We start from the raw sequence: 13,045 nt of genomic DNA, 5'->3' as shown, positions 1-13,045 counted from the left end.
ATAGTTTATGCCAGAACTTAGTAAAAACAACACTCTGAGTAAATAGAATGTGAGTAAATGCACGCATCTTGATCCAAGAAAATGATAATATAAAAAATTGTATATCAGATCTATACTCATAAATACAGTGATCAATTTAAAATTTTTATCTCATGCCACATGATTAGTTTTTATGTACATACACAGTAGACTGAAGTGTGTATGTAAAAGGGATGGACTTCCTCTGTGTTATAGCAAGTTTGAAGGAAACACATGTACAATAGAATAATACTCCAAAGGATGAATTTGGTGATATTTTCTTCTGTGCATATTTCATACAGACAATAAACATCTAATGAGGTTTCTTGGATTTTTCTATTACGGTTCAGCAGTGCAGAGACCTTTGGCCTTACTTCTGGAGCAGTGATCAGAGACCACAGATCATCCATAAAATCTAATGCATCTTTTGGAGAACCCGTGCTAAGTTCAGAACCAAGCAGTCAATCAGAAATGTTCTACATGGTGTGGCATTTTTATCATGTAATCTCTGCCTTTCTATGTCGAGTTCTGAATTTCTCCTTACAATTCCTCCACTATTAATAGCCCTTCTTACATTTCATTTATCCCTTTTCTTTATCCCTCTTCTTTCATCCATCTTCTAGTCTTCCACCAAGAAACCAATGCTACCATCTCCCCCTACCGAGCGGTCTCCAGTTTGTTAGTCTCTGACTTCCTGCCAATCATTCTGGGAGTAGTAATATCCCAGTGCTCTCTTTGCTGTATAATTAAAGCATGAATTTCCCAGAGTTTGAAACTCCAGGGTAGTTTTATTGCACCTTTCATTATAAAATCAGGTAGCAATGATGGAATTAAAATAGCCTTTTCCTTTGTGGTTAAGGGTCTAAATGTCTTTTTATTTATCATTGGTTCTTTTGTTCTGAGACTCCAGTATATGGCAGTGACAATGGGTTCACCCAGTCTTATTCTGAAAATAAATTTTCTATCTTTTGCAAGATATATGTTTCCCCAGATCCCTGGAACAAGTTGTAAACTCGTAACAGATGGTGATGAAGCCTCACATTTTTATACAATACATTTTAAGATTCTGCATCTACCGCATGTACCTTCCAAAGAAAATGACCTTCAGTGAGAGAAGATACAGCCAAAAGGAAGGAAGGAAGGCAATGGTGTTAAGCACATCTTTTTCTACTAAGAAAGTCTCTCTTATTAAATTAATCAAAACTTCAAATGAGGATGAATACTCATTCCATTATCCTTACAATACTTTTTAAAGTAACAAGAAAAACTAGGTTCTTGCATACATTTAAAAAAATAAAATTTGGTGGTCACATTAGAACATTAATTTTCATTAAATACAATTCAGAACTTACTAAAACATGTCGGCATTATGTTCACCAGAGATTTCAGAAAGAAAGTTGCTGACATTTTATCAATTTTTAACATGTGCTTACATGGAGAGAGTCTAAAATAACAACATGTCAGAGAAGATATAAGGAAGAATCACCATTAATGGGTTTTATTAATTTCTAATTGCATAAAGAAAATGAAGATATAGAGTGGGACGTAGTGCAATCCATAACTACATTGTAGAACCATCTCCCTGACTACTCTGGTCTTTTGAGAAGAGTTACAAGGTTAAACTTTTCATATTAGCAGAGAAACAAAATATAGTGTTAAATACTAAGGTACTCACCTCTTTTTTCAACGGCTTTTATACACTGTCTCACAAACTGGGGGACCGTAGAATTCTCATGTTCACATACCAAGTGCAAATGGGAGCCAAAAATTTGATCTACATTTTGAGGGGAAAAAAAAAAAAAAACACAGAACAATACATTAAACATGTTATTAGCAGTAGGGTTTTTCTCTTTTCTGGGCTTGCATATCAATTAAAAACTCAAGTATGGAGGGTGAGCAGACAAAGTTGGAGACAAATCCTCTCTGAGTCCTAATGCTCATTAGCTTCAACCCCAGTAACAAAGCTCTTGATGTTTACTTGCAGTAACACTCATATATCTCAACTGTGCTGAAGCTAAAATTTTCATTTATACCATGATCTTAATGCTTGCAGGCTGCCGTCTCTGGAATTTGTACGGATGTATCATAAAGAAGTGAAGTCCATTTTTGAAACAGCACTCCATAATCTTATTCAATCCAAAAACCTGCATAATATTAACTAACGATACAACTTGACACTCAAGCCTCTTCCACGCATGTGGAGTTTCACTCTCATCATAGACCACCATATGGGCGCATGAGCTTTATTAATTTGCACCATTTGGACTCAGAATATAATTTCATCTAACCCTTATAGGATATTTAATCATCAAATTACCTGTTTGAAACATGGAAGATACTCAATGTCTTTTGATGAGGATGGCATATGTTACACCAAGTTTAACTGGTGACGTGTTGCTTCATTGATATATAAGCATTCAGCCCAATAATGCTATGTTTTCATTTTTATCATGTGAAAGTTTTGATTAACTCGGAGTGCTCATCCTAAAACATATCTGTATAATCATGTTAAACTCTTCAGATAACTAATTAGCTTCCTCCACCTCATTTCCACTCTATATGTTTGAGAAATTATGAAAAGAGCCATCAGTAATGGGGATGTTGTCAGCTAGGATCAAAATGAATCAAACAGATGAACAAAACTGTTCAATAGTAGCCAGTTAAATGTTCAAACAATAGGACTGTACTGCCATCATTTATACAAAAAGACAGTCTCCATATAGCATTTCAACAGCATACATTTTGAAAATTGGCATAGAGGCTTTCAAAAATGTTTTTGAAGACAGTTGAGGGGAGCAAGCACAAGGTTGGGCTCTGCAGGGCAAAGCCACCAAGCAGATTTACTCCCAGAGCAGCAGGAGTGCCTGCAGTCCTCAAGTTCCTGTGGCACCAGGACATTTTCTCCATAGACAATCCCACCATTTTTCACCTTAATCACTTTGAATGGTACTTCCTCAAAGAAACACAGCTTTTTCACGCTACCAGGCCAAGTTCTGTTTGTTCATTTTCTGCTTTGGAATGACACTAGCTTCACCTTCCTGTCATTAACAAATGCTATTTCTTACTGAGCATAGATGTGGGCAGCTTGACTGCCTTTGCTTTCCGAATACCCCAGACTGAAAAACAACCAGAGAAACAAGATAGGGAAGGCTTTGCGGGAGTTCACCAGAGAAGCTTATTCAGCGTACCGACGAGGATGGCATATGCACCAAATGTATCTCCCACTGCATGTGATCTGCATTTGGGTAGAGCACATCAAAGCCTGAATTTAAGTTAGCCATAGTTTTGGCTGCAGAAAGAATGCAGGATTGGGTTCACAGAACAACACTGAGGAAGTTTGTGTGCATGTGCGGCGTTAAGCATCAGCGAACAGGCTGTTACATGTTTTGGGGTTATGTTTCTGACAAAGCACAGTCTGGTTACATATTCTTCATAAAACATTTATAGCTGCCTTCAGTGGTAATTATATATACAGAGATTTACGATTAAAAAGTACTAGCACTTCCTCTTTTGACATCTTAATTGTTGTTTTTTTTTATTTTAGTTTTAGCAGAGACCTGTCAAATTCTTTGCATAAGATGGAATGCTCTCCCATGTAAATTATGTTAAAAAGAAGTAAAAAACAAATATATTTGTAAACTATTTCGGGAGTAAACTGCACTGTGTTTAGGTGGACAGTAGGTGAAGAACTGAATGGAAATGAAGGCAAAGAAGTTCAGCAACATCCCTGTTACAACCACTTCTTAATCACTTACAGGATTTTGCAGTTACTCTTTCATTCTTTAATATGAATGCAGAACATTCGCTGCTCCTGGGAGGAAATTTTGATAAATCTGAAAACAGATCTGCAGTTCTCACCTTTTCATCACCCCTCTTCTGGATGTGTGTTCTGTACCTTCTCCAGTAAACGATTTAATCCCATTTCACAAACCCTTCAGTATACAGATACAGTCATACTGCATAGTTTTGAAGTAGTCAATCTAATGAGCCATCCAAATATTCTGAATTTTGGGTGCTCCTAAGCCACAGTTGCTGTGACTATATTCAGCCAATGGATTTTTATTCGATCTGTTTCTGTACATAAACATGGGAACTGCAGGAGTTACAACCACCATGTTTACCCTCTTAGAGGTCACGGGAATAGCTGGGGAAATCTCACTTTATATTTGCTTGTGCGGCACTTTAAAAATGAGGCATTATCTGAATGGTAAGTTATTAATTTTTTGTACAATAGATTGATGTGTAAGTAAGGTATAAAAAGAATAAGAAACAAATATTTATAAGTATGTATATTCAAATCTAGTTTGAGGAGAAACTATCCAGAACATTTTTTCAAAGAACAGAAACTGCTCCCAAAGGGATAAAGGAAACAAAAAAGCCCTTGTTTGATTTATTTGTGATAAAGCCCTTCAAAACTTCATTTTTTATGACTTGGAAAAAAAAAAAAAAAAGACGTACACAACACTTCTAACCTCCTGTTATGACAGTTTATGTTTCCTATCCAGCTTATTTAACTCAAATGCCTGGGAAATAGACACAATTACCACCTTATGGAATGCTACTTAACTTTAAATGCTCCCTTCTGAATAGAAATCCACTTTATCTTCTCAGAGTTATTCCAGTTTCTCAGGAATTATTTCCTCTATAGGCTCCTGAAATGCTCTTGTTTCATCATTTAAAAATTTAAACTAACAATTGTTCAGAAATATCTTTTATTAGAACAAAGGCAATTCCCATACAGTGGATTCTGTTCACAAGAGCTTGTACAAAGGAGCTGCATACTATGCCCATATACAGCTTTAATCATTCACTCTTTCAGCTGTTATCAATTTAAAACCAATGAAACTCCCACACTGAGTCCATTTGAGCAGTCAATTTTAATATCTTGGGGCATCTGTAGTTATTCTGAATTGGCTGCAAAAGCAGAACTAACAAGTTAAGCTCTAACCATAAGTCTACATCAGGCTGGTAAACCATACATCAAACACAGACAGTTAGTCAATACTGTAGTATGAAAAAACAACAAGCATTTTTAAGAAGAGCAATATATTCACAATAAGTTTGGTGGTATGGTTTACATTACGCATCCCTTGTATCTACGCATTCAACCTCCTATTCAGAACGGTAGGGTGTGTGACAGCTTTGCACACAGATATAAAATGAGACACCAGAAGAGGAGGGAACGGACATTCACAAGTTCTATAATATAAAACGAAGATTACAGCTGCAATGAATTGTTTGTTCTGGGGAGCTTCAAGTTCTCCTGAGCCTGACAGAGTTGCTGTTTTTGAGCAGCTTTCACAAGCTGCAGCAAAGCCACTAATCCTGAGCTGCAGAATCCCAGCCTAGGAGAGACAATACTTCTGGAAAAGAAACAATTAAAACAAAATCGCAAAAGCCACATCCTCACTGAGAATGTCATTGTTTAACTGTTTTTTAGTGTACATGGTTGAGATGTGGCCACGCTGGGAAGGAACTCATATTTCAGTACTTTTTATGAGGAAAAAAAAAAAGGGTAGAGAATTGCTAACATCCCAAATTCTCAGACAGAATCTCAAATTCTGACACAACAGAAGGTATAATGGTATCGTGGCCATTTTTTTTTACAAATTTGTAGTTAATTGCATTTCAGAAACAAATACTTGCAGAGTGAACTCCACCACATCTGGATTTGAACTGCTGGACTACCAGAATTTTGTACTGACATCTGTGTTGTTTGCTTTCTTTGTACCTGTTTGAAGGCTGGGAGGCAAAAGGGGAAAAGAAAAGAAATAGGCCAAAAAAAATAAAAAAAAAAGAGGTATGAGCAGTAAGGGAGACAGGACAGTAAGCACCATAGCAATTAATTTTTTGGAAGAAGAATGGAAGTGGTCGAAAGAACCACATTCTGATAGGTAACTTCTGGATGCTCCAAGAGTAGAGCCAGAATACCAAGTCAGATATTAAAATCATGCTCTTCACTGACTGGACTCCAACTAACACCACGATGCTTACACAATAAGTGGGCCAGGTTCTCAGCTGACTGAAGTCAGCAAGGTTGTCAAAAGAGCTCCTCTGATTTATGCTAGCTGGGATTCTTGCCAGTCCTTTTAACATGGAGATTTACTATATACCGTTGATCTGTGGTGGTCATCAATTAAATAAAAATTACATTTGTGAGCAGTTACTATTAAGTGGCATATGAGCTAGAAGATTTGTTTTACTTTCTCAGGAAAAAAAAAAAAAAAAAGAAGAAAAAATAGAGAGTACTGTAGACACCAGTCTCTTTTAAGAAATTATGGTGTATTATTGGAGACAAGAGTTCATTTAAATTCAAAGAGTGTGAGGCTGCTGTACTTCTTCTTAAAGCCGGTCTCAGAAATGAGATACTTTTAAATTATGTGAATGATTTCTGATCATTATGTCATGATTAGAGTAGTGTCAATGGAAATATCACTTTGCCCAATGTTTGGCCATCCAGTGGGTTTCAAAAAAAGATCAGAAGGTCCATGTGGTGGTCAAAGAGAGAAATATCCTTGTGACACACCCACTGCCTCTGTAAATCAAAAGAAATATTTCCTAATTTTTCCTAAATTATTATGGGCACCAAATCAATTGCTAAATTTTTTTATAACCCAGAAGAATTACAGAACACATCAAAAAGGAAATCTTAATCTCTACATTTGGATTTCTCATGACCATTACATTCACCACATTGAATTACTCCAAGGTCCACTGAGACAATTATGACGTTTTCCCTTGTCTGGAAATGAAATAACTGTTGATCTTCGCACTGCTATCTGCATAACCACCAACATATGCTCAGCCTTGTTCTATAGACTATCAAGCCAAATCACAACTAGTCCCTTTCACCAGCAATTTTCACATTGTTTTGGTTTGGGTTTGATTTTTTGTTTTGTTTTATTTTGTTTTTTTGCTTTAACTTAGAAAATAAGTTCTATAAACTTCCTTCATTATCTATACTTGGAAATAAAAAGCCAACAACAGCAAAACTCTAGGTGAGTTTCTCGCCATCTGCATTGTCCTCATTTCCCACATCATCATTTATAAGTTGTTAGCAATGTTTTCCTTTAATTATCTATTTATCATTTAGTGCATTTTGTGATAGTCTATTGCCAGTACAACTACCGTAGCTTTAAAGTCACCATTTCATAGAAGTTTTTTCTTTTTCTGCTGAACTAAAGAGGCTCAGAAATCAGGAAGTTAGCTGGCCAATATCAAGTTGAAGGTTGGCAATTCATTTGGGATAATATTAAATCATGACAGTGCTCAAATATGAAGATCAAAGTTCAATTATAGACTATAAAGAAGTTCTAAAAGAGAAGATTTATATATTATTTTTCTAGCATATTAGTGCAGATTCTGTAAATTCTGAGAATATTTCAATCCCAAGGAACTGAGAACCCCTGACCTAGCATATAAATTTGAACATAGCTATTCTTGAAATAACATTGTTAAAATGGCAGGCATGGAACACGCCTCTTATTATTATTAGCTTCATGTGCATGTAGATACACACAAACATAGTGTGCATATAGGCCCCTTACATGGTACACAAAAATACTGCATTACACGTTGCCTTAAAAATGATTCAAAATGCCTCCATACCAAATAAATTTTGTGTGAGCATGAACTGTGAGGACTGGCAATCTTCACTGGAGGACTCACTGGAGCATGAAAAGCTCCATGTACCAGCCCACTGCAACAAATCGAGCCAATGTGCTCTTCACATATGGGCTTCTCGTAGTAGCAAACCAAACAACTAACATTTACACATTGCTCACATTCCCTTATTTGATTTTCATCCACCTATTTCTTATTCTAAAGAATATATCAACTAAACTATATTCACTACAGATATTTGCTACATCGTACAAGAACAAAGTTTTGTTAAGAGTTAAATGACAATCACATAATTCCTAGATTTTCTGATAATAGTGTTGGCAGAACAAAGTACCCCAGGAGATCAAACTGCTATTTAATTTTGAAGCCTGTATTCCCAAATTTGGTTAATGCAAAGAAATGTGTCGAGTCTTCTGGCCAAGTGTGTACACATCAGTGACTAACAGCTCGCAGAACTGTGTTTAAGTGAACTTACCACCTTAAAATGTATTTACTCATGACTATAATTTACGTGTTAAATTTATTGGAGTTTTGGTTCCAACGTGACATACAATGTAAAAAATCAATATAGATTTGAGAGCTTTATAGTGCCCTTGGCAAATATGAATAGCACTTGATGAAAAGTGAAGGTTTTCACATCACCTACAGTGCCACTGCTTTAGAGTAATTAACACCACACGCTTCATAGATATTTATATCAATTCTTCGCTAGCACACAGAACAGCTCTTTGTCAGAAATTTGGTACCGAGATGTCCTGCAAGGCTTTAGACACACTTTTATTATGAGCCCCTATTTTAAGGGATTTGCAATTCTGACAGAAGTATTTCCCTATGGGATAAAAGTTAGTATGAGCATTCTCAGAGCTGGAGGAATTTCTTCTTGTAAAAATTCGTTAACAGTTTTTCCCCTAAGAAACAAGCAAACAGTTTTGAGAAGCATCTGCAGCCATTTCATTCACCTTTAGAAAAAATAAATAGATGCATCTTACAATACAAAATTTGGCAATCTCCTCATTTTTTCACTTGCTGTTTGCATTTTTGTGACTTAATAATATTCTAAAGTGAATCTAAAAATTAACATTTTAAAGTAGTCTGTGTATAAACACTGCAACTGCATTTTCATAACATTTTAACAGATTAAGGGATAAACTCTGGTGAAGACAATGGAGGAACCTTATCGAATGTGCATTTCACATAGACTTACCATAGACTGGAATTAAGCTGTGCTAACGAATCCTGCCTCATTTGCATGGCCAAAACCTAATCCTAATGAAACTGCATAGTATATAACTGACATGTTTTCTTTATGGTAACATTAGTTCAGTAATAAAACTGTGCCAAGTACCAATTCTGCGCCCCAAATCATACATCTTGGATTTCCATAGAAGATTATCTCAGGTAGAACCAAGCGATGTTTGTGAATCAAGAGCTTAACACATGTGTAGCCAAAATCAAATGCATCTGGCTTTCCTAGAGAGATATATTAGAGGATGGATTTGAGTTATGCTAATGAATCTGGATTTGTTAGCAGGGATCACATCTGATCCCTATGTAACGCCATAGGAGATTTATCAGACACACTTTAATAAACTTAAAAAAAAAAAAAAAAAAAGGGGAAAAAAAAAAAAACACACACCCTTAAATCCAGAAATTAAAAGACTGTAAGTTTCTACTCTATTACTATAATAACTGAAACAAACTAATGGGATGCATTCAAATCCCACCCTCAACTCACAGAGTACTTCAAAGAGGCAATATCCTCTGAAATCAGACAGTACAATTGTTTAAAGTCAGATCCTGAAAGTTGAGCACACTCACGCCTATGTGTTTGTATCTATGGCATTTTTAAAGCAGCTGTGGAAGTTAGAAGCAAAAGTCCACTATTACAGCATATAATGCCTGTAGACTTCTTTAGAGGAAGAAACACCTTGCTGAACATTTTTCCTCATATCTTATATATACAAACTTAATTCCCAAAGCCCCCTCTTTCTCTTCCGACAAGGGGCCCAGCTGGAGTTTAACTCTTGGGCTTTTTCAGCTTGTGCTGGCAGGGGTCAGCCTCTTGGCTCAGGACAGACCAATTTCACACACACTAGCAACACCCCTTGCCATTTTTGACACACCACTGGAAAACTCACACTCCAGAGACTGACAGGGGCTGCTGGCAAAATGCCTTTTTCCCGTCAATTTGCATGTGCAGTTGTGGGTTTCACGCATAATAATTTGGGAGTGCGTAAATTTTTAAAGTATTAGTCCAGACAATATTTGAAAACATGGCTTTGCTTCATTATTAGTGGTCAGCATGCTACTACCTTCAAGTGAACTACCAGCTTCTAGGGAGAATACTTCAGGAATGATCTCGCAAACACTTTTTGTCCAAGCAACCATTTTTTAAGGATATGTGAAAGTGACTTCTGACCAAAGTGAGGCAGGAAAAGAACCCTGATTCAAAGCATTTATTATTCACTGGCAAAAATTTTAAGTTGTTAAAAATGTATTTTGTTGGCAAGTTAGGAAAATAATGAGAAGAGAGCAGGAAGCATTCCAGCCTACCCTAGAAAAGAAATTAGCCAGCACAGCATCTGAACTTCCTATTGCTCATTCTAAATAGCAAGCTATACCAGCACACGTTTCCTAAAAAGAAATGGAGTTCTGCAGCACACTGATTGGCATGGTGCATGTTGAGTGACTATGTTAGGTGAACAGGCTTCTACCAAAAGCAAAGGAAAGCAGAAAAAATTAAGTATTAAATTTAAATATTAAGCACAGATATATGTAACCAAATACTGATTTTTTTCACTATATTTCAGCAGTGCAAATTTTCTGAGAAACATCAACAAAAACATTTGTTCGATGCACATATGCCCTTAGCTGAGAGTGAAAGAAGCAAATTCATTTGTAAATTTTTACTTTTAATTCCAAATATTATAAAAGAGAACACACCTTTAATCAGTCCTTTTTCTTGCAACGTTTTCAAGGATGGTCTTCGGGAGATAAACTTCTTTAATCTGCTTTTAACTCGGTTTCTGTCATTTGAGTCAGAAGCACTGTAGTTCAGCCTGAAAACTAAAGGAAAACAAAAGAAAAAGCCTCAGTGAAATTTTATTTATAAAGTATTAATAATAACAGTTTGCTCAAATATTCTTGGAAAGCAATGGCCAAAACCACCCTAGTAAAGTCATGCGGTAGGTCAGCAGTGTAGCTGGTTGGACAGTACAGAGAGTCTGATTAATACTTTTCTGAATAAACATAACGAGTTCACTCTGCTGGTTAGTTACAGAGCCGTATTTTTTATTGCCTATAAGTATTTGGATGGCTACCAGTTTACTCATGAAATGCTCAGGAATTCCACAAGTTTCACATGGATGATTTTTCAACTGAAAGTCCGGACTCAAAGTGTGTTATGCACTATTAGCTCCATGCTGCTTGCAAAGAGAAAGGATGGATGGTTACTCCACTAGCAAAGGACTGAGTTCTCTTGCCAAGATGGATTAAGCGTTATATATATATTTAATGCAGTTATAGAAATCATGGCTGTATGCCATGAAATGTGTGCAAGATGCATTAATTTATGGAAAGAAAAGTATTCCTGTCCTAATGATTATATTTTATTATATTTAGGCATTTACCAAACTGAGAAACATTTTGAGCTCAATTTATTCCTGCTCTGTGTCAAAAAGACATAGAACCCAGCTGCAGAAAATCCCCTGGAGGAAGTTTCAAAGGCATAAATTTAACTTCTTCTCTGCTGAGGTGCTTACAGGGCACCATCATAGCTATGAAAATAGGCAGTATTAGCAGCAAGAAGAAATTCTGCTCATTGCTGGATGCTCCAGAAGAAACAGAGAAACCATAGGAAGATGTTCTCCAAAGGTTTCCCTGGACAAGAAGATTTTTAGAAATTTCTGACAAACCACCTGAGCCTCAGGACTCTTGCCTGACCCTTGTCTTGATCTCTTTTGCCTTGACAGAAATAAACAAACAAACAAACAAACAAACAAACAAATAGACAGATATATTAAAAATCTACCAAAGCAGAGATTCTCCACAAGCTGATCTTGCAGAGTTGATCTGTTTTCCCTTTCTGTAGAACTTCCAAGAATCTCAGGTGAACTTCATGAGATTCAACAAATCTAAATGCAAGATTTTGCATCTGGGTAAAGACAACCCTTACTACCAATACAAGTTAGGGGGTGAAAGAATTGAGCACAGCCCTGCTGAAAAAGACCTGGGAGGGTACTATTGGTTGGGAAGCTGGATATAAGCCAGCAATGTGCCCTCACAGCCCAGAAAGCCAAACATATCCTGAGCTGCATCAAAAGGAGCATGGCCAGCAGGGCAAAGGAGGTGATACTGCCCCTTTACTCTGTGCTGGTGAAATCTCACCTGGAGTATTGCATCCAGATGTGGAGTCCTCAGTATAGGAGATACATGGACCTGTTGGAGCATCTCCAGAAGAGGGCCACAAAAATGGTGCAAGGGATGGAACACCTCTCCTGTGAGGACAGGCAGAGAGAGCTGGGGCTGTGCAGCCTGGAAAAAGAAGGCTGGGAGGTCTCTTCCAACTCTAAGGATTCTATGATTCTAAGGACCCCAAATAACATTCCCTACCCAGAGCAGATCTCCTCTACAATGCAATGATCTTCATATGGAGGATTCAGGGAAGAGATTTACAGAAAGCAAATTATAATCAAAGTTATTGGGCCATTTTATAGTAAGAACTTTTGCATAAGGTATAAACAGAACCAGAATGTTTAAAGGTACACAAGTCTAAAACAATGGCAAGCTAAAATAACTGTTTAAGCGATGATAATAACCCTGGAATATTGTGGTTTACATTACAAATCTGATTTTAACAGCCAAACTTATAAAATGGTTTACGCTTTGCTGTTGTCAAGGGAGAAAAACTTGCCAAATTGTTCATTTTAAGTAAATAGAACATAGCCAATTAAGGAAAGCAATATTTAAACACATGCCTATGATGATCAGAACATAGTTTGCTTCTGATTTCACTACTGATTTTAACAGAAGAGTGCTCCATTTTCCCACAGCACTAAAATGACCCCACACATACTTCCACAAACCAGTAATCGCACAGGACAAATAAAAGGACACTTTACTGGAAAATACACAGCTTGGTACAATAATCCATCACTTATGAAAAATAGAATTCACATTTTTTTAATGGAGCATTCTTGGAGCGATGTATCATAGAATATAAAGATTAGCATTCAATTGATGGCTGGTGCTTTTTTAACATTATAGTTGAGGACTTTTTGTTCAAAATTGAGCAATCCTTGGCAGGGACAAGCTAAAATTCCAAGTCACTTGGCCATGCTATAAAAAGAACAACAAATGGATGTTTCTAATTCTGCATCTTAATGGTACTTTGAAACAGTGAAGT

At 36.6% G+C, this 13,045-nt stretch overlaps 1 protein-coding gene across 4 annotated transcripts in view; it reads right to left on the bottom strand.

Annotated features, from left to right (window-relative positions):
• The window catches only part of ARHGAP15 (Rho GTPase activating protein 15), a 315,622-nt gene that overhangs the window by 122,888 nt on the left and 179,689 nt on the right, over positions 1 to 13,045 (bottom strand). For all 4 annotated transcript variants that reach the window (XM_085227838.1, XM_085227840.1, XM_085227841.1 and 1 more), the window contains 2 exons: positions 10,585 to 10,707; positions 1,694 to 1,792 (listed from right to left, as the gene is read on the bottom strand). In XM_085227838.1, coding sequence (XP_085083964.1) covers positions 1,694 to 1,792; positions 10,585 to 10,707 — 222 coding nt within the window. The remainder of the gene's footprint in view (positions 1 to 1,693; positions 1,793 to 10,584; positions 10,708 to 13,045) is intronic.

The sequence above is a fragment of the Meleagris gallopavo genome, chromosome 7 (assembly GCF_905368555.1).
Source record: "Meleagris gallopavo chromosome 7, MGAL_WU_HG_1.1, whole genome shotgun sequence".
In the NCBI taxonomy this organism is placed as follows: Eukaryota; Metazoa; Chordata; class Aves; order Galliformes; family Phasianidae; genus Meleagris; species Meleagris gallopavo.
Note: the sequence above shows the minus strand (reverse complement) of the source record. Positions and strands in the feature narration are given on the sequence as shown.